Source organism: Saccopteryx leptura, chromosome 6 (assembly GCF_036850995.1).
Source record: "Saccopteryx leptura isolate mSacLep1 chromosome 6, mSacLep1_pri_phased_curated, whole genome shotgun sequence".
In the NCBI taxonomy this organism is placed as follows: Eukaryota; Metazoa; Chordata; class Mammalia; order Chiroptera; family Emballonuridae; genus Saccopteryx; species Saccopteryx leptura.
This window is the reverse complement of record NC_089508.1, coordinates 160,464,493-160,486,286: the sequence shown is the minus strand read 5'-3', so window position 1 is coordinate 160,486,286 and position 21,794 is coordinate 160,464,493. Positions and strand designations below refer to the sequence as shown.

Here is a 21,794-nt window from a genome sequence, read left to right as displayed (position 1 = left end):
AATAAATAATTAAAAAAAAACAAAAAAAACTGAGCTCATAGATACAGAAAGTAGACTAGTGGTTGCCAGGAGGAGGGGGGAGGGAAGAAATGGGTAAAGGTGATCAGTCATAAGATGAGTCAGTTCTGGGAATTTACTGTAAGCATGATGACTATATTTAATAATACTACAGTTAATAAAAAGTATTATATACTTTAGAGTTGTAAAGAGAGTAAATCTGGCCCTGGCTGGTTGGCTCAGTGGTAGAACGTCGGCCTGGCGTGCAGGAGTCCCGGGTTCGATTCCTGGCCAGGGCACACAGGAGAAGTGCCCATCTGTTTCTCCACCCCTCCCCCTCTCCTTCCTCTCTGTCTCTCTCTTCCCCTCCCGCAGCCAAGGCTCCACTGGAGCAAAGTTGGCCCGGGCGCTAAGGATGGCTCTATGGCCTCTGCCTCAGGCGCTAGAATGGCTCTGGTTGCAACAGAGTGACGCCCCAGATGGGCAGAGCATCGCCCCCTGGTGGGCGTGCCGGGTGGATCCCAGTCGGGCGCATACGGGAGTCTGTCTGACTGCCTCCCCGTTTCCAACTTCAGGAAAAAAAAAGAGAGTAAATCTTAGAAGTTCCCATGCCACACACACAGAAGTAACAATGTGAGTCAATGAACATGTTAACTAACATTGTGGTAATCTTTCAGATTATATATGTATAGCAAATCATACACAAACTTATACAATGTTAAATGTCAATTGTATCAACAAAGCTGGAAAAGAATAAAACAGTTCCTATGGAAAAAATACCTTAAGGATTATAAACATTGTTTCATACCTTACTAGAGAAAAGACTAAGATGAAAAATTACTTAGAAATAAAAAGTATCAAATATTATTTAATATAAAGGTTTCAGAAGATACAGGAGAAAATATCTCTCTCAATTTTTGCTTTTGTACTAACTTCAGAATAAAAGTGTGTTAAAGACAAAGCTTGGTATTTGGGGAATTTTAAAGAGTTCAGCCATAGTTCATAATGTGGGAATACAGTCCAAATAGACTCTTAGCCAATAAAGTAACTCACCAGGGCTGGCCACTGTGCAATTGAGACTCGAGTACCCTGGACAAGGACGGGGTCCTTCCGGGGTGCCCATACTAGAGAGCCTTCCAGCAGAAGCACAAAAACTTCTTCAGCATGAACTTTAACCCAAGAGTGTTGCTTCCAGTTACAGCCATCAAATTCTACAAAGATCTGCAAGAGAGATAAAAAGTTTGGAGGTCACACTTGGACTATATAAACATACATAAACCATGTTTTCAAAACTGAATAGAAAAAATTCTACTAACTTGTCTTTAAGTTTTTTTTAAGTGAATTTCAATAAAAAAAAAATCATACTTCAGAGTCTGGTAGCTAGTCCTAGCCTCATTCTGAAAGGAAGAACAGAATGGAGGAGGTATGAGTTATCCACAGTCATTAATTTTTACCTGAGATCCTAATGAAATTTTAACTCTTGAGTTTCCAATTCACATCTATGCACACTAGCTGGGGGATAACTATGTATAAAGCACTTGCTAGGTTTAGGAATACACAGAGAAATCTAGCACATTTCCTGGTCTCAAGGAGCTCATAGCCCAATAGGTAGAAAGAAATCTTTTATACTTCGACTGAAAATGACCATAAAGTTCTTTTATTATTTTTTTGAACAGGTGGTATATACACACAATACAAAATTCAAAAGGATGTACACTGAGAAAAAGAAAAGCTGCCCTCCTAGTTCTAGATTTTTAATGCACCACTGCCAGCAGTGACTTCATATCTGCCAGCAAAGGCATGCTGTCATCACAATGAGGCTTCATTTCCTCCACTCCCAGAAGAGATACTCCACTTTTTGAGATATATTTAAGTAGACATTGGTTAAGTTTTTTTAAAAAAGTAATTCATATTCAATGAAATCACACTTTTTTAATAAATAGTATGCTTAGGTTTGGCTTTTCCATATAAATTCTGACTTCTGAGCATGTTAGACAAACATAGGCCAAAGAACAGTGCATATGCATATAAGTATCAATATTTAAAACAGATATGCCCAGTGCCTAAAATGTAACTGGTTCCAAATAAGGGCTAGAGTATTTATTTATATTGCACTTCATTTTCAAAGAATTTTAGTTGGCTTTTGGGAAATACATGCAATAAAAAATGAAAACATAAATTTTAAAAATCAGGGCCAATCTACCTAAGGAAGTCACTACCAAAGTGTAAAAAGGGAAAACTTAAGCAGGTACTAAGGATCTATGTAGTTATATAACTGAAGGATATATTTGGCTCTGAGATTCCTTTTTATTTTTTATTATTAATTTTTGAGAGAGAGAAACATCCATTTATTGTTATTGCTAGGTTGATTCCTATATGTGCCCTGACTAGGGATCAAATCTGCAACCTTGGAGTACTACTGGGATGAGGCTTTAACCAACTGAGCTATGCAATCAGGGCTCTGAGCTTCCTTTTTAAAGGCCAATCCAAAAATGGAGAGGTCAGTTGCATAGTTCTGTCTAAAAGGAAAACATAAAGCAATTAATCAGGGAAGAACTCTTTTCCAAATGCTTGCCTCTCTAAGAAATTTCCCATGTGAAGTTTCCTAAGGCAACAACGAGTGTTGTAGGACAATGTCAGAATCCCACAGCAGTGACTCCCAATTGGAAACCATGGAATTGCCAGGATCTGTAGGTACTAAGGGCACAAAGCATTTCCTATAGGTTGAACCCTAGAGCTCTTGTATGTGTATGTACTATTATTTTTCGAATATGATTATATAATGAATAAAATTCAAACCCATTAAAATTGTTAGTTTTTAACAGCTTTTGTTGGTATATATGTTCTTATCAGTCAACATAAAATTAATTACAAGTATATGCAAATTGAGGATACTCATACTTAAAAAGTGTGGAACCATCACTGCTCAGTAGCCAAACCAGGCTTAATTTATTTTTTCTTTTTTTTGAGAGACAGAGAGAGATAGAGAGAGGGAGAGACAGAAGGAAAGAGATGCGAAGCATCAACTTGTAGTAGTTGTGGCACTTTAGTTGTTCACTGATTGCTTCTCAGACATGCAGGGGGAGGGCCTCCAGCTGAGCCATGACCCCATACTCAAGCTGGATGAGCCCACCCTCCAGCTGGCGACCTCGGGGTTTAGAACCTGGGTCCTCAGTGTCCCAGGTCAACACTCTATCCACTGTGTCACCACTGGTCAGGCATTTTCTTCAGAGGCAATAAAATACCTGTGAATTGAAGTGCATTGCTAAAAACTGATCCCAGAAAATAAAATCATTATATAAACTTCGTTCTATTATTTATAATATACCAAGTAAACCTCAATTCTACTTAAAATAAATAAATTAATTAAATTTAAAAAATGATGGAGAAACAAGGATCAGAAAGAGAAAGCAGGATTTTTATAGAGAAAGAACAATGAACTGTACTACTATATATTTAATACAAATATATATTTTTTATTTACTTTTTTAAAGATATTATTCATTCATTTTAGAGAGGGGAGGGAGGGGGAGGAGGGAGGAGAGAAGGAGAGAGAGAGAGAGAGAGAGAGAGAGAGAGAGATGGGGGAGGAGCAGGAAGCATCACCTCCCATATGTGTCTTGACCAGGCAAGCCCAGGGTTTTGAACCAGCGACCTCAGTGTTCCAGGTTGATACTTTATCCACTGGGACATCACAGGTCAGACTATATTTTATTTTTTTAGACAGAAAGAGACAGGAAAAGAGAGAGACGAGAAGCGTCAACTCTAGCTGTTTCATGTTAGTTGTTCATTGGTTGCTTCTCATACGTGCCCTAACAGGGTGGGGTGGGGTGGGATGGGGTGGGGTGGAAGGGGGCTGAGGGGGGAGGGGAGGGGCACGTCTACAATGCTTAAGCCCAACCAGCGACCTCTTGCTCATGCCAGCGACCTTGAGATCATGTCAGTGATCTTGCACAAGCCAAAGAGCCCGTGCACAAGCTGTTGAGTCCATGCTCGGGTGGCAACGAGCTCAGGGTTTCAAACAGGGGAACTTTTGTGTGCCAATTCAATGGTCTAGCCCAGGCGTGGCCAACAATTTTTGCCCCTGGGCCAGATTAGAAAGAAAATTTTTTTCACAGGCCGGAAGAAATATTAAAATTTAAAAATGTTAAATACAAAATTGATTTGTTTAAGTAAACAAAATTTTATTATATAATTTGTTTATGAATAAATGTGAGTGAAAAAAAATTTAATATACAATATTTTAATAAAAATATAATTACATACCTCATAAATATCCAAACTGTATCGCAATCAATTGAAACAATAATTAATAGAATGAGCTTGAAGGGGTTATATCGCAAATAAAACAATTATTTCATTTTACAAACAGCCTGGACACGTTTTCAGTTATCAACTGCAGCTATTGTCTATGCTACAATGCCACTTGCTTCAGCACACTTGACCACAAAAATAACGAATTGTTTGACCTTGGGTGCACACTGGCAAACTCCGCCTAAAAGAATGTGGGTTTCACATCGCCGCTAAACGTCAAACAGTTCGTATTGAGTACAGATGAGTACAAAAGTTGTAAATCTTTATAATGGAATTTTTTTTAAAAATAAAGAAGTATTGCAAATCCATTCGACCAATTATTGGAAGTTACCCCTAGATTAGTCACACGCGGAATTCATTTCCGCCTATCACTATCTTCTTAAATACCTCGATTTCCAATAATCAAAGATGCTTCTGCTTCTGAGTAGCTGAGATTTTAAAGTATCAGAGAATATTAAAAATTTAATCGTGGGCCGCATAAACTCATTACACGGGCTGCATCCAGCCCGCAGCCCATTTGTTGGCCATGGTTGGTCTAGCCACTACACCACCACCAGTCAGGTAATATATGAATATATTTTATATAATATGTACATATATGTTCTAGGGGAATAAAGCACAACTTCAAGTTACTTGCAGGCTACTAGAAAGAGTTGTATTTAAGTGCAGACTCAGGCAGCAAGAAAGGTAGCAATAGCAAGAAAGGAACTTATGGGGCTTATGTTCCAAGGCTTGAATTTGAGTCGTGGCTTCTCTCTTAAGTGCAAAATCTGAGAACAGCTCGGCTGGTTAAAGCATTGTCCTGAGGCACAGAGCTTGCAGGTTCAATCCCTGGTTAGGAACATACAGGAACAGATCGATATTCCTGTCTCTCTCTCTCTCCCTTCCTCTTTCCCTAAAATCAATAGATAAATTTTTTTTTTTAAATATTCCTAACCAGGTGGTTACGCAGTGGATAGAGCATCAACCTGGAGCGCTGAGAGCCCAGGTTTGAAACCTGAGGTCACGGACTTGAGCACAGGCTCATCTGGCTTGAGTGTGGGTTTACCCCCCACCCCAACCAAGGCACATATGAGAGGCAACCAATGAACAACTTAAAGTGTTGCAAATATGAGTTGATGCTTCTCATCTCTTTCTCTTTATATGTGTCTGTCTCTCGCTAAAAACAAAAACAAAAACAAAAACAAACCAAAACCCCAAAAATCTTGGGCAAGTCACCCTTCCCTCCTCAGTCTTGACTTCCTCTCCAAGATAAGAGACATCTGTCCTACCTTATAGACTGGTTATGAAAGTTAAATAAATGAATTCAAAAGCAGTTTGGTCAAAGGCAAAGCATTACTTAGACAATAATGTGCTATAAGATAATAATGTACTTAAAAATAAAGTAAAATAATAAAGTGTGGGGGATGTTCAGAGGTAGGAGATCACTTCAGGTATACAAAGGGACTGACACGGGCTGAGTCAAGTTCTAGGAGGCCAGGAGCTTCAGCACGCTGTGGGAAAGGAGAGGGAGCCGAGGCTCACAGGACTAAGATTTGATGGAAAAGATCTTGAGTAGTAGGATAAAAGTTTTGACTTTATTCAGCTGCCAATGGGAGATGTGTGTATATGTATATATGCAACTGATATTAAAGAGTTTAAATTGAGGTCAAGATATAAACAGAGCAGCTGGTTTTAGGAAAACTCAGCTAGCAGTGCGTTTAGATGAATTAGAAGGGAGGAAGAAATAGGGAGTGGGTTTTTTTTCTTTTTTAAAAATATATTTTAATTAAATTAGGATTACATTGTTAATAAGTTTCAAGAGTAGAATTCTATAAAACATCATCTGTATATAATAGTGTGTTCACGACCCCAAGTCAATTCTCCTTCCGTCAGTCACTATTTTATCACCCCCCCACCTTTAACGTCTTCTACCTGCCCCAGTCCCCCTAGGGTGCATTCTTAATATGACCTGGAGTGGGACAGAGAGTCTAGGAGGGAAGTGACCCATGAGTTCTACCATCTGGATGTAAAGAAAAAGGAAATTTTTTAGAGAAAAAAAAAAAAAGGAAAAGAAAGAAAAAAAAAAGAAAAAAAATTTTTTTTAATTATTTTTATTTATTTATTCATTTTAGAGGAGAGAGAGAGAAAGAGAGAGAGAGAGAGAAAGGGGGAGGAGCAGGAAGCTTCAACTCCCATATGTGCCTTGACCGGGCAAGCCCAGGGTTTTGAACCGGGAACCTCAGCATTCCAGGTCGAGGCTTTATCCACCGCGCCACCACAGGTCAGGCAGAAAAAAAATTTTTTAATGACTTGGATTTTGAATCATAGACCAAGAGAGCAGTAGTGCCATTTCAAAACTGATGTTGGCAGAAGGTGATGGCTAGAGGGCAGACTACCTTGCAAGCCATGAAAAGGAACACAGAATGTTCAATGCCCAGGCTGAATTTGACTGAGTGACAGTACTCTACTGGGCATCACTTAGAAAACCAGTGCAGCCCTGGCTGGTTAGCTCAGTGGATAGAAAGTCTGCCCAGCATGCAGACATCCGGGTTTGATCCCTCGTCAGGGCACACATGAGAAGCAACCATCTGCTTCTCTCCCCCTCTCTCTCTTCCCCTCTCGCAGCCAGTGGCTCAGTTGGTTTGAGCTTCTGCCCAAGTGCTGGGGATGGCTCAGTTGATTCGAGCATCTGCCCCAGAAGGGCACTGCTGGGTGGATCCAGGCTGGGGTGAGTGCAGGAGTCTATTTCCCCTCCTATCACTTAAAAAAAAGAAAGAAAACTAGTAGCTGGGTTTCCATATTGATGGACAGCTAGGTAACATGCTATATTCAAATCTGCCAACCACTTTAAAAATCAACACGAGTCACAAAATTCTGTCATACCAAAACACAAGTCTAAGAACAATGCTAAAATAAGTTATTATATAAAACTCTCACAATTTTTACTCTTTGTACACGAGAACTTAAACTTTTAAAAATTAATATTCAGGAATCCTATTATCACAAAGTGTATCTAAAAACACCAGGGAAAAGCTGAAATATTTGAAAGCCAGATTTCACCTAATTTCAGAGCAATTATCTCTTAACCTGCCTGGGCAAAGAATATGGAAGTGTTTAACTTGACAACAACCACATTACTGTTTGTTCTGGGATCAAACAACAGCTCCAGGCAAACAATATGAATTTGTTTTGAGAACAATATGGAATGTGGATATATATATGTAAACGTGTTTTCCTAACAATGAGGCTTATTTCTGGCCCTAGAACTGTGCTTCACCTCCAACTAAGAGTAATGGAAAGAGTTAGAACATGTAAGGTAAAGAATCATTTCAGATCAAAGCACATAGAATGTGAACTGGTAAAATGGTAATGACCAAGCCCCAGGACAGGAATAAGTGGTATAAACTAATAAAAATCAATGGTGATAGTTGGATTAAGTCAGAGATGGTGTTGGGCAGATAAAATATATTATGCTCACTTTGTTAAAGATGGTGTTGCCCACGTGGAAGCCCATCGCCCAGGTGATATTAGTTGTCCTTCTTGCTTGGAATTGGCGTGATTATATTAAGGTGTGCTGGGGCAGGCTGTGGGCAGGCAGGATCCTTCTGGCCTGGGACTTGGTTTTAGGACTAAGCCTTTCCCACTCTTTTAGATGTGGGGTGGTGCACTCTCATGAGGAATCCCATTATGCCTCAGATAAGTGACTTTGTATCAGAGACTTCCTTAATTGTATATTGGGTTAGGCCTGACCTGTGGTGGCGCAGTGGGATAAAGCGTCAACCTGGAACACTGAGGTCGCCGGTTCCAAACCTTGGGCTTGCCTGGTCAAGGCACATATGGGAGTTGATGCTTCCTGCTCCTCCCCCTTCTCTCTCTCTCTCTCTGTCTCTCTCTCTCACTCCTCTCTCTCTAAAAAAAAAAAAAAAATCAATAATTGTATATTGGGTTAAAATTTTTGATTTCTACACTATTAAGTGGGGCAGACCAGGAGCTTGCTCTCTCAAGGTTCCTGAGATTAGCATTAGAGAGGAGAGCAGAGAAGGCCATGTGGAGGAGGCCAGGAGAGGCAGCCAAGATGGCGGAGTACTGAAAGAGAAGCCAGTTAGTGCAGAGTTTGTGTAGAGAGAAGGAGATGGGGAACAAAGAAGAATGAGGCTAGTGAGCTAGAAACCTTTGATTCTAAGAAACTCTGATAAGTCAGTAGCTTCGCGAGCGCTGAATGAGGGGGTTTTGGGGCCCAGTGTGTATTTTTACTTGCCCACCTGGTGCAAGCTAGGATTAAAGATAATGGCCCACCAGTTAGTTCATGGCTCTGTTGTTTCTTATCGTCTGTCCGAATCTAATGCGAACCTGCATGGGCCAGGCTGCTGTGATGGTGGCCCTGGCTACTGGCTTTACAGGTCTAGCCAAGTTGATGATGTGAACAGAACAGGACTAAAACAGTTCTGAGTTTTTAAAAAGTCTTAAATTTTTTTCTATTACATTAAAAGTAACAAATAGTACTTTATAGCTGGAACTCAAGGACAAGATGTAAAATATTTCATTAAAGATTTTTATTTAGCCTGACCAGGTGGTGACACAGTAGACTGAGCATAGGCTTGGGATGCTGAGGACCCAGGTTCAAAACCCCGAAGTCACCAACCAACGTGAGCGTGGGCTCACTAGCTTGAGTGTGGGATACTAGACATGACCTCATAGTCACTGGCTCAGCTGTAGCCCTGCCCCACCATCAAGGCACACATGAGAAAGCAATCAATGAACAACTCAAGTGCCACAACAAGTTGATGCTTCTCATGTCTCTCCCTTCCTGTCTGTCTTTCCCTGCCTGTCCCTCTCTTTCTGTCTCTCTCACTTAAAAATAAAATTATTGGTTGATTTTACAGAGGATTGTGTGTGTATGGGGGAAGCGAGAATTATCAATTCATTGCTGCTTCACTTCAGTTGTTCTCTGATTGCTCGTCAGATGTGCCTTAACCGGAAAAACCCAGAGTTTCAAACTACCAATCTTAGCATTCCAGGCAAGATATAAGATATTTTATTAGTTAAAGAGTTAGAAGTAAAACTCTTGGTTTTATTTTAAAATTCCTTTTATGGTCTATATGTGATTTAAATTCATTTTAGTGACATTAAAAAAATTATTTTTTCTATTTTTATTTATTGATTTGAGAGAAAGAGAAAACATCTTTTTTTTTTTTTTTTTTGTATTTTTCTGAAGTTGAAAACAGGGAGGCAGTCAGACTCCCACATGCGCCCGACTGGGATCCACCAGGCATGCCCACCAGGGGGCGATGCTCTGCCCATCTGGGGCATTGCTCTGTTACAACCAGAGCCATTCCAGCGCCTGAGGCAGAGGCTATAGAGCCATCCTCAGCTCCTGGGCCAACTTTGCTCCAATGGAGCCTTGGCTGTGGGAGGGGAAGAGAGAGACAGAGAGGAAGGAGAGAGGGTGGGGTGGAGAAGCAGATGGGCGCTTCTCCTGTGTGCCCTGGCCAGGAATCGAACCCAGGACTCCTGCACGCCAGGCCGACGCTCTACCACTGAGCCAACCGGTCAGGGCTACATCTACTTCTTGTTCCACCCAATTAAGCATTCATTAGTTGACTAGTTTAAGTGCTCTGACCAAGGATCGGACCCTGTTGGGCAGATAAAATATATTATGCTCACTTTGTTAAAGATGGCGCTGTCCACATAGAAGCCTGTTGCCCAGGTGATATTAGTGTGTGTTGGGGCGGGGCTATGGGCAGGCAGGATCCTTGTAGCCTGGGGCTTGGTTTTAGGACTAAGCCTTTCCCACCCTTTTTTTTTTTTTTTTTTTTAATTAATTAATTTTTTTTATAGAGACAGAGAGAGAGATTCAGAGAGAGGGATAGACAGGGACAGAGAGATGAGAAGCATCAACCATTAGTTTTTCGTTGCGCGTTGCAACACCTTAGTTGTTCATTGATTGCTTTCTCATATGTGCCTTGACCACGGGCCTTCAGCAGACTGAGTAACCCCTTGCTTGAGCCAGCAACCTTGGGCTCAAGCTGGTGAGCTTTTGCTCAAACCAGATGAGCCCACGCTTAAGCTGGCAACCTCGGGGTCTTGAACCTGGAACTTCCGCATCCCAGTCCAACGCTCTATCCACTGCGCCACCGCCTGGTTAGGCCTTTCCCACCCTTTTTAATGTGAGGTGGTGCAATCCCATCATGCCCCAGATAAGTGACTTTGTATTACAGACTTCCCTATTTTGTATATTGGATTAAAGGTTTTGATTTCTGCACTATAAAGTGGAGCAGACTAGGACCTTGCTGTCTCTTAGTTCCTGAGATTAGCATTAGATAGGAGAGAGCAGAGAAAGGCCTTATGGAAGAGGCCAGGAGAAGCAGCCAAGATGGCGGAGTGTTGAGTGAGAAGCCAGTTTGTGCAGAGATTGTGTAGGGAGAAGGAAGGAGATGGGAACAGAGGTGAATAAGTCTAGTGAGCTAGAAACCTTTGATTCTAGGAAACTCGGATAAAGTCAGTAGCTTTGTGAGCACTGAATGAGTGGGGTTTTTTGGGGGGGGGTTTTTTTTTGTATTTTTCTGAAGCTGGAAACGGGGAGAGACAGACTCCCGCATGCGCCCGACTGGGATCCACCCGGCATGCCCACCAGGGGCAACGCTCTGCCCCTCCGGGGCGTCGCTCTGCCACGACCAGAGCCACTCTGGCGCCTGGGGCAGAGGCCAAGGAGCCATCCCCAGCGCCCGGGCCATCTTTGCTCCAATGGAGCCTTGGCTGCGGGAGGGGAAGAGAGAGAGACAGAGATGAAGGGGGGGGTGGGGTGGAGAAGCAAATGGGCGCTTCTCCTATGTGCCCTGGCTGGTAATCGAACCCGGGTCCCCCGCATGCCAGGCCGACGCTCTACCGCTGAGCCAACCAGCCAGGGCCTGAATGAGTGGGTTTTGGAGCCCAGTGTTTGTTTTTACTTGCCCACCGGGTGCAAGCTAGGATTAAAGATGACGGCCCACCAGTTTTTGGCTCCGTTGTGTCTTTACCAACTGTCTGAATCCAATGCGAACCTGCATGGGCCAGGCGGCTGTGACGGTGGCCTTGGCTACTGGCTTTACAGACCCACGACCTTCATGTATCGGAATGATATTTTAACCAGCTGCGCTACTTGGCCAGGGCTCAATTTTATTTTATTTTTTTTTAGTGAGAGAGAGACAGACAGGAAGGGAGAGAGATGAGAAGCATCAACTTGTTGGGGCACTTCAGTTGTTCATTGATTGCTTTCTCACATATGCCTTGATGGTGGGGAAGGCTCCAGCTGAGCCAGTGACCCCTTCCTCAAGCCAGGGACCGTGAGTCATGTCCATGATCCCACGCTCCAACCAGCAACTCTGGGCTTAAGCCAGATGAGCCTACACTCAAGGTGGCAACCTCGGTGTTTCAAACCTGGGTCCTCAGCGTCCCAGGTCAATCTCAAATAAATTCATTAAAAATCAAATAAGTTGTCCTGGCCAGTTGGCTCAGCAGTAGAATGTCACCCGGCGTGTGGAAGTCCCAGGTTCAATTCCCAGTCAGGGCACAAAGGAGAAGAGACTATCTGCTTCTCCATCCTTACCCCTTCTCTCAATCTCTCTTCCCCTCTCGCAGTCATTGCTGAGCAAGTTGGCCCCAGGCACTGAGGATGGCTCCAAGGCCTCGCCTCAGGCACTGAAATAGCTCAGTGGCCAAACAATGGAGCAGCTGCCCCCCAGATGGGCAGAGAATCGCCCTATAGAGGGCTTGCCGATCCTGGTCTATGTGGGAGTTTGTCTCTTTGCCTCCCTGCCTCTCATTAAAAGAAAAAAATCAAGTAAATTACCGTAAATTTGGTAAAATCAGATGCCAATAATCTGAGTAATATAGGCCTTTCTTTATCATGTAATCCTGTTAATATCAGTTTGGATTTTGGTTCACCTTAAGGCCATTCTTACCTCAATTAATAAAATTATTTTATTCACCCACTCTACAAAAACAGAATGCCTTATATATTTGTGTGTTATCACCAAGAATACCAAGGTAAATAAGGTAGCACTTTGCAGATTACAGCCCAGACAAGCCAACAGAGAGGTACAGAAATTTTTACAGAGATATGTAATAAGGGAAATAATAAAGATTTGAACATGCTATTTTAGGATAGAGAAGGAATCTGCTATGGGAAACTATAAAGTTTCACAGAGGAGGTAGTACAAGCTGGGTCTTAAAGAACAAGCTGCATTTTTCTGGCAGAGAAGGTAAAAAGACTTTCCAGTAGTTGCAAAGGCAGAGAAACATAAAAGCAGATTGAATGCTCTGGGAGGAAGAGAGTACTAAGCAAGGTGTAAAGGGCTCTGATTAGCATGTTAAAAAGATAATAAATTAAAACCTGGTGGCAAAAATGTCTTGTTCTGCCAGCAGTGTCCTCTTTGTTGTTGACTTATTCTAATGTGCATCTTTAGACAGTGCCTATACTCTCCAGTTGCCAATCCCCCTTACACCCTTTGGGCTGTCACCCAGCTGTGTCTCACAAGCCCAGTTCCTGGACACATGTAAATTTTGTTCCCTGCCACAGACTTTGCAGGAGCCATTGACAGTTGTAAGGGAGGGGGGAAAAGACATGGTAAAATATGTTTTTAGAAAGATACTGCCATCTGGGGGAGAAAAACTCAATTCTCAATTTAAACAGGAAGTCAAAATAGAAATTACAAAGTATATTTTATAATTAGGTGAAAGGTTAAACAGACTTTAATCATACTACGAAGTAACAGAGAAGTTTTTTTAAATTAGGTACATCTAATAGACTAATATGAAAACACCTTTAAGGTATATTATATGGAAAAGAGCAAGTTGTAGATTATTAGCGGGGAGAAGGGGGATTGGGGACAGGAGGAGAATTGGAATAGCAGGGTATGTGAACTCTGGAGGAGGTGAAGAAAAACCACTAAGGGCTCCTGGTGGCTAACTGGGCTCAAATTTTAAAAAAGAGCCAAGCAAGCCATGGCAGGTGTGCTCAGCAGTAGAGCATCGGCCGGGCGTGTGGAAGTCCCAGGTTCGATTCCCGGCCAGGGCACACAGAGAAGCGCCCATCTGCTTCTCCACTTTCTCCCTCTCCTTCCTCTCTGTCTCTCTCTTCCCCTCCCCAAGCTGAAGCTCCACTGGAGCAAAGTTTGCCCAGGTACTGAGGATGACTCCATGGCCTCCGCCTCAGGCTCTTGAATTGCTCCAGCCAAAGCTAAGCAAGGCCCCCGACGGGTAGAGCATCACTCCCTGGTGGGCATGCCTAGTGGATCCAGGTAGGGCCCATGCGGGAGTCTCTCTGACTGCCTCCCCGCTTCTAGGTTAGAAAAAATACAAATTAAATAATTTTTTTATTTTTTTAAAGGGACAGAGAGAGAGTCAGAGGGATAGATAGGGACAGACAGACAGGAATGGAGAGAGATGAGAAGCATCAATCATCAGTTTTTTGTTGGGACAACTTAGTTGTTCATTGATTGCTTTCTCATATGTGCCATGACCGTGGGCCTTCAGCAGACTAACTCCCCGCTTGAGCCAGTGACCTTGGGTCCATGCTAGTGAGCTTTTTTACTCAAGCCAGATGAGCCCACGCTCAAGCTGGCTATCCTGGGGTCTTGAACCTGGGTCCTTCTGCATCCCAGTCCGACGCTCTATCCACTGCGCCACCGCCTGGTCAGGCCAAATTAAATAAATTAAAAAAAAAAAAGAGAGAGCCAAGTAGCCATCTCTGCACAAGGACCTCTCCTGCATGCTTTACTTCCCAGAGAAGCTTGAGGATGAACTGCCTGACTGCCTGTGTTTTTCACATCTTAGCCAGCCCTTATTAAAGAAGTTCCTGGAATTCTATTCTAATCCGTAGGATTTAGGTTTTCCCCATCCAATCAGAGCTGTGCAGTTCTGGCCAATCAGAGCAGCTCTATTATGACCAATCAAGACAGTTGCCTTTTAGACCAATCTGTGAGAATTTGAAATCTTCATTTGCATGAGGACAGACCAATCAGAGACCAGGGGCAGGGGCTCCTGACTATATAAGCCAACGCCCCCTGGTTCCTGAAGTGCAATTTCCATTTCCACCAAATGCTGCCTTTCCCTGGCTGAGCTGAAACACTAAAGCTAAGAGCTATTCCAGTCTTGCTGTATCACAATTGAGCTGTTTTGCACTAAATAGTTTCTTTCTTCACTGCACACCAAGTAGGGGGTTTATGTTGGTGTTGAATTGGCACCACTGTTAGTTGACAAGAGGTAATATTTTTTTTAGTCTTATCGGTTGTTTCTTCTTTTTTTTTCTTTGAAATATGTACTTATATTTTACTTTTATAGTCAATTATTTTTTTCAGGTGAGGAGGGGATATAGTGAGGCAGACTCCCACATGTGCCCTCACTGGGATCCATCTGGCAACCTCATCTTAGACCGATGCTTGAGTAGTGAGCTATTTTCAGTGCCTGAGGCTGACTTGCAGACCAACTGAGCAATCCACAGTACTGGGGACCATGCCAGGCATCCCCAAACTATGGCCCGTGGGCCACATGCAGCCCCCCTGAGGCCATTTATCTGGCCCCCACCGCACTTCTGGAAGGGACACCTCTTTCATTGGTGGTCAGTGAGAGGAGCACTGTATGTGGCGGCCCTCCAACGGTCTGAGGGACAGTGAACTGGCCCCCTGTGTAAAAAGTTTGGGGACCCCTGCAACCAATCAAGCCACTGGCTGCGGGGCAGGAAGAGGGAGAGAAGGGGGTGAGGAGAGGGGGAGAAGCAGATGGTTGTTTTTCTTGTGTACCCTGACTGGGAATCAAACCCGGGACATCCATAAGCTGAGCCCGCAAGCTATCCACTGAACCACCAGCTAGGGCCGTAATTAAATTTTTAAAAAAGAATTAACTTTGAGTCCAGATTGGAAGATAAATTACAAAGGGAAGAAACTAAAGGCCAGGAGACCAATTACAAGGCAATGATAACCCAGGAGAGAGATGAGAAACACTTAAATAAGGCTGTATGAATTGAAAGCAAGGGAAATGGCCAGACCAGGCGGTGGTGCAGTGGATAAAGCATCGGGCTGGGACACGGAGGACCCAGGTTGGAGAAACCGTGATCGCTGGCTCGAGCAAGGGGTCACTCGGTCTGCTGTAGCCCCCCCCCCCCCATCAAGGCACATAAGAGAAATCAATCAATGAACAACTAAGGAACCACAACAAAGAATTGATGCTTCTAATCTCTCTCCCTTCCTGTCTGTCTGTCCCTCTCTCTGACTCTGTCTCTGCCAAAAGAAAAAAGAAAAAAAGAAAAAAAAAGAAAGCAAGGGAAATGGAAGACTAACTCCCAAGGTTCTTATATTTCCCAATTTTCCTACATACATTCCAAATAAACTAAAGACTGTTACAAATGATTTTACAAAATGAATTATCTTGATAGCCAAGGGGGTAGGATGGGATAAATGCATGTCTAGAATACAGCTGTTTTCAAAGAAAAAATAATTTTAAATGTTTCTTATTCAAGATATAGCTTTCTGAGAGTGTATTTTCACTACAGTACATTTAGAGAAAAAAAGAGATAGCTTTCTAACAATTATTCCAAATTTTTTCTACTTTTTAACATCCTCAATAAATTAAATGTTAACTACTTGAATAGTAGACGGATAACCTGAATCAACACTCAAGTATATGTAGTGATTTTAGGGTCTTGTGGAATCATAAAGATCTAGATTTGCATCCCAATTTTCCCATTCCTCAACCTGTAGCCCAGAGCAAATTACTTTAGCCTCTTTGAGCCTCACTTCCTTTCCTATAAATAGACACTTTAAGTACTTCATAGGATTAAAGCACAAAATGCTTAGCAGACATTGGGCTCCTGATAAACATGCATTCCTTAGACAAACTCATGCTACTGTTCAAATTCTAAATTGGTATGTGTTGGTCAAATAACTTTGTAAATATGATATATAGGTTTGCTCTCTTATAGTTTGCATTGGGTGTGGGGGACAGGCTGTAAGCAGGCAGGGTCGTTATACCCTAAGGCTTAGTTTTAAGACTAAGCCTTTCCCACCCTAAGTGACTTTGTATCAGAGACTTCCTTGTTTGTATATTGGATTAAAGATTTTGATTTCTACACTGTAAAATGGGGCAGACTGGGAGCTTGCTCTCTCTCAGGTTCCTGAGATTAGCATTAAAGAGGAGAGCAGAGGCCTGACCTGTGGTGGCGCAGTGGGATAAAGCATCGACCTGGAATATTGAGGTTGCCGGTTCGAAACCTTGGGCTTGCCTGGTCAAGGCACATATGGGAGTTGATGCTTCCTGTTCCTCCCCCTTCTCTCTCTCTCTCTCCCCTCTCTCTAAAAATCAATAAATAAAATATTAAAAAAAAAAAAAAAGAGGAGAGCAGAGAAAGGCCACGTGGAGGAAAGGTGAGGCAGCCAAGATGGCAGAGTGCTGAAGGAGAATCCAGTTTGTGCAGAGAGAAGGAGATGGGGAACAGAGGTAAATGAGACTGGTGAGGTTAGAAACCTTTAATTCTAGGAAACTCAGATAAGTCAGTGGCTTTGGGAGCCCTGAATGGAATGTGTGTATTTCTTGCCCATGGGTACAAGCTAGGATTAAAGCTAATGGTCCACCAGTTCTTGGCTCCATTGTTTCATTACCCTCTATCTGAATCTAATGCGAACCTGCACTGGCCAGGCAGCTGTGATGGTGGCCATGGCTATTGGCTTTACATTATGACTTAAAAAATATTGTTATATCAAGAATCTTAAATATATGTATATGTCTCCATGATAACACTCCTGGTATTAATCCTAGGAAATAACCCTAAACATAGAAAGTATTTTATTCACAAAAATGTTCTTCACACAGAGCAGCCCAAGATGGCCGACGTGCAGGATCGGGTGTCGGATAAGGAAAATATGATTCTGGATCGCCTGTAGCTCCAAGAAGGTTGCTGAGGGCCAGTCAAAAGCGGTGACTCCCACTGGTCTTCGCCAGTTTCCGGCCTGTGAGTTCCAGGGCCAGTACATCCAGCAGCCAGATAAAGATCATCAGCTCAAGACCTAATAACCATAGTTAGAGTGGTATCTTAAGGAAAGGCTCCTCACACCTGACCCAGCTAAGGCATAGAAAACGTTGTCACAAACAGCAAAAAGAGCAGTAGCAGACAACAAGTAGCCCACAGCAGATTACAAACAGCTGAAGCCATCCCAGGAAGATTTAGAAATTACACAACTGAAAGCTGGAGTCAGACAACACCAACCATATACTCAGCTACACAAACAACATATTTGAAGGAGCACTCTATATCGAGACAAAATGGGAAGACAGGGAAGTGCAATTCAAATGAATCAACTAGCGGACCCCAGAAAAAGAATTGAATGAAATGGAAATAACTTAAGATGCCGGATGCAGAATTTAGAATAATGATTGTGAGGATGCTCAAGGATCTTAGAGCAACCATAGATAGACAACATGAGCACCTTAACAATGAGATATCTGGCATCAAAAAGGACATTGAAATCATAAAAAAGGATCAGACAGAAATGATAAACACAATATCAGAAATGAAGACTACACTACAAGGAATGAAAAGCAGGCAGGATGAAAAAGAGGATGGAATCAGCAATTTAGAGGACAAAATAAGCAAAAGCATGGAAGTAGAACAGCAAAAGTAAAAGAGGATCAAAATGTCTGAGAAAACCCTAAGAGAGTTATGTTACAATAGGAAGAGAAACAACATCTGCATCATAGGGGTTCCTGAAGGAGAAGAGAAAGAACAAGGGATAGAGAACCTGATTGAAGAAATCATAGCTGAAAATGTCCCGAAATTGATGCAGGAAAAAGTCACACAAGTTCAAGAAGCACAGAGAATCTCATTAAAAAGGAACCCAAATAAACCTAAACGAAGACACATCATAATTAAAAAACCAAAGCTAAGCCTGACCTATGGTGGCGTAGTGGATCAAGTGTCGACCTGGAAACACTGAGGTTGCCAGTTCGAAACCCTGGAGCTGCCTGGTCAAGGCACATATGGGAGTTGTTTCCTGCTCCTCCCCCCCCCTCTCCTCTCTAAAATAAATAAATAATATTTAAAAAACCAAAGCTAAGAAATAAAGAAAGAATACTAAAAGCTGCAAGAGAAAAACAGTCAATCACCTACAAAGGAGACCCCAAAAGGATGACATCCGACTTCTCAACAAAAACACTTGAGGTGAGAAGGGAATGGCAAGAAATATTCAAATTAATGCAGAACAAGATCCTACAACCAAGACTTCTTTATCCAGCAAGGCTATCGTTTAAAATAGGAGAAATAAAAAGCTTCCCGTACAAAAAAAAAAAAAAAACCCTCAAGGAATTTATTACAACCAAACCAATGATGTAAGAAATGAAATGTTAACAGTCCTGTTGTAAACAGAACAAGGGGGGGGGGGAATCTAGTAAAGAGGAATGTAGATTTAAGATTTTAGAAATGCATCCAAATTGAAAAAGAAGAAGTAAAACTATCATTATTTGCTGATGATATGATACTGTACATAGAAAACCCTAAAGTCTCAGTAAAAAAACTACTGGACCTAATAAATGAATTCAGCAAGGTGGCAGGATATAAAATTAATATTCAAAAAACAGTGGCATTTTTATACACCAACAATGAACTGTCTGAAAGAGAAATTAAGAAAACAATCCCCTTCACTACTGCAACAACAACAAAGAAAGTACCTAGCTGTAAATTTAACCAAGGAGGTTAAAGACTTGTACTCAAAAAATTATAAAACATTGATAAGAGAAATCAAGGAACATAATCGAATCAAAAATGGGCAAAAGAAATGAATAGACACTTCAAAGAGGACATTCAGATGGCCAATAGGCAAAAGAAAAAATGTTCAACATCCCTAACCATTAGAGAAATACAAATTAAAACCACAATGAGATATCACCTCACACCAATCAGAATGACACATTAACAAAACAAAACATAGTAAGTGCTGGTTAGGATGTGGAGTAAAAGGAATCCTCCTTAACTGCTTGTGGGAATGCAGACTGGTGCAACCACTGTGGAAAATGGTATGGAGATTCCTCAAAAAATTAAAAATGGAGAGGCCCTGGCCGGTTAGCTCAGTGGTAGAGCATCGGCCTGGTGTGCAGAAGTCCCAGGTTCGATTCCCGGCCAGGGCACACAGGAGAAGCGCCCATCTGCTTCTCCACCCCTCCCCCTCTCCTTCCTCTCTGTCTCTCTCTTCCCCTCCCGCAGCCGAGGCTCCATTGGAGCAAAGATGGCCCAGGCGCTGGGGATGGCTCTATGGCCTCTGCCTCAGGCGCTAGAGTGGCTCTGGTGGCAAAAGAGCGATGCCCCGGATGGGCAGAGCATCGCCCCCTGGTGGGCGTGCCGGGTGGATCCCAGTCGGGCGCATGCAGGAGTCTGTCTGACTGTCTCCCCGTTTCCAGCTTCAGAAAAATACAAAAAAATTAAAAAAAAAAATAAAAATGGAACTGCCTTTTGATCTAGCCATCCCACTTTTAGGAATATATACTAAGAACACCAAATCACTGATTCAAAAGAAGAAATGCACCTCCATGTTTATGGCAGCATTGTTTACAATAATGAAGATCTGGATACAGCCCAAGTGTCCTTCAGTGGACGAGTAGATTAAAAAGCTGTACTACATATACACATGGAATACTATGGGACCATGAAAAAGAAGGAAATACTATCTTTTGCAACAACATGGATGGACCTGGAAACTATTATGTTAAGTGACTGTTGGGCAGATAAAATGTATTATGCTTACTTTGTTAAAAATGTTGCTGCCCACGTGAGGCCGTCGCCCAGGTGATATTAATGTGTGTTGAGAATCCTTGTAGCCTGGGGCTTGGTTTTGGGATTAGGCCTTTCCCACCCTTTTTGATGTGGGGTGGTACAATCCAATCATGCCTCGGAGAAGTGACTTTGTATTGGAGACTTCCCTATTTTGTATATTGGATTAGAGGTTGTGAAGCTACAATATAAAATGCGGGCGGAACGAGAGTTTGCGCTCTTGGTTCCTGAGGTTATCATTAGAGGAGAGAGCAGAGCAGAGAGCAGAAGGAGGCCACGTGGAGTAGGCCAGGGGAAGCAGCCAAGATGGCGGAGTGCTAAGTGAGATGCCAGTTTGTGTAGAGTTTGTATCTGGGATAAGGAAGGAGATGGGGAACTGAGGAGAATAAGGCTGGTGAGCTAGAAACCTTTGATTCTAGGAAACTCGGATAAGTCAGTGGCTTTGTGAGCACTGAATGTGAGTGGGTTTTGGAGCCCAGTGTATGTTTTTTACTTGCCCGCCGGGTGCAAGCTAGAATTAAAGACTATGGCCCACCAGTTTGTGGCTCCGTTGTTTCTTTACCGACTGTCCGAATCCAATGCGAACCTGCATGGGCTGGGCTGCTGTGATAGTGGCCCTGGTCGTGGCTTCTGGCTTTACAGTGACATAAGCCAGGCAAGAAATAAAAATATCATATGACTTCACTCATATGAGGAATCCAATGAACAATGTCAACTGAGGAACAGAATAGAAGCAGAGGAGAGATCAAAGGAACCAGTGGGAAAGCGGACAGAGGGAAAGGGGATGAGAGGATGAGATCAGAGAAGGGAAAGAGCTTGGTGAAATTATATATACATAACAGCGTTATAGAGAGCAGAAGAGCAAATCCTGGAGGAAGGCCCTGGCCGGTTGGCTCAGCAGTAGAGCATCGGCCTGGCGTGCGGGGGGACCCAGGTTCGATTCCCGGCCAGGGCATAGGAGAAGCGCCCATTTGCTTCTCCACCCCCCCTTCCTCTCTGTCTCTCTCTCCCCTCCCGCAGCCAAGGCTCCATTGGAGCAAAGATGGCCCGGGCGCTGGGGATGGCTCCTTGGCCTCTGCCCCAGACGCTGGAGTGGCTCTGGTAGCGGCACAGTGACGCCCCGGAGGGGCAGAGCATGTCCCCTGGTGGGCATGCCGGGTGGATCCCGGTCGGGCGCATGTGGGAGTCTGTCTGACTGTCTCTCCCCGTTTCCAGCTTCAGAAAAATACAAAAAAAAGAAAAAAAAAAACCTGGAGGAAAGCGGAGAGAGTGTTGGGGCAGGGGGCAAGAAGGATGTTGAGGGGAATTCGGGGGTGCGGGAGAATGTATTCGGTGGGACACTTGAATCTATGTAAACACAATACATTTAAATCAATAAAAAAATAAGAAATCATGAAGTGTGAGATGGATAGGAATTCCAGAACATAAAGATTCCTATAAAATGTATTACAGTTAAAAAAAAAAAATGTTCTTCACAGAATTACTGATAAAGCCTAAAATCTACAACAATTTCAATATCCAATTAAAAGGGAATAAATTATCCAGCCAATAAAAATCACAAGGTTTTGTTACAGAGCACTTATCGTTTTCCTTTTAGTTATGAAAGCAAAATATGTTACCGGTGGAAAATACAAAAGCACCAAGAAAATTAAAATTACTCATTGTTGGGCAAGTTTGTAAAATGTGTTTTTTAGGTTTGCTCCCTTATAGT

General features: G+C 42.7%; 1 protein-coding gene across 1 annotated transcript in view; it reads right to left on the bottom strand.

Annotated features, from left to right (window-relative positions):
• The window catches only part of KDM3B (lysine demethylase 3B), a 97,794-nt gene that overhangs the window by 63,335 nt on the left and 12,665 nt on the right, over positions 1-21,794 (bottom strand). Inside the window, exon 2 of the mRNA XM_066344757.1 lies at positions 1,051-1,218. Within this exon, the coding sequence (XP_066200854.1) occupies positions 1,051-1,218 (168 nt within the window). The remainder of the gene's footprint in view (positions 1-1,050; positions 1,219-21,794) is intronic.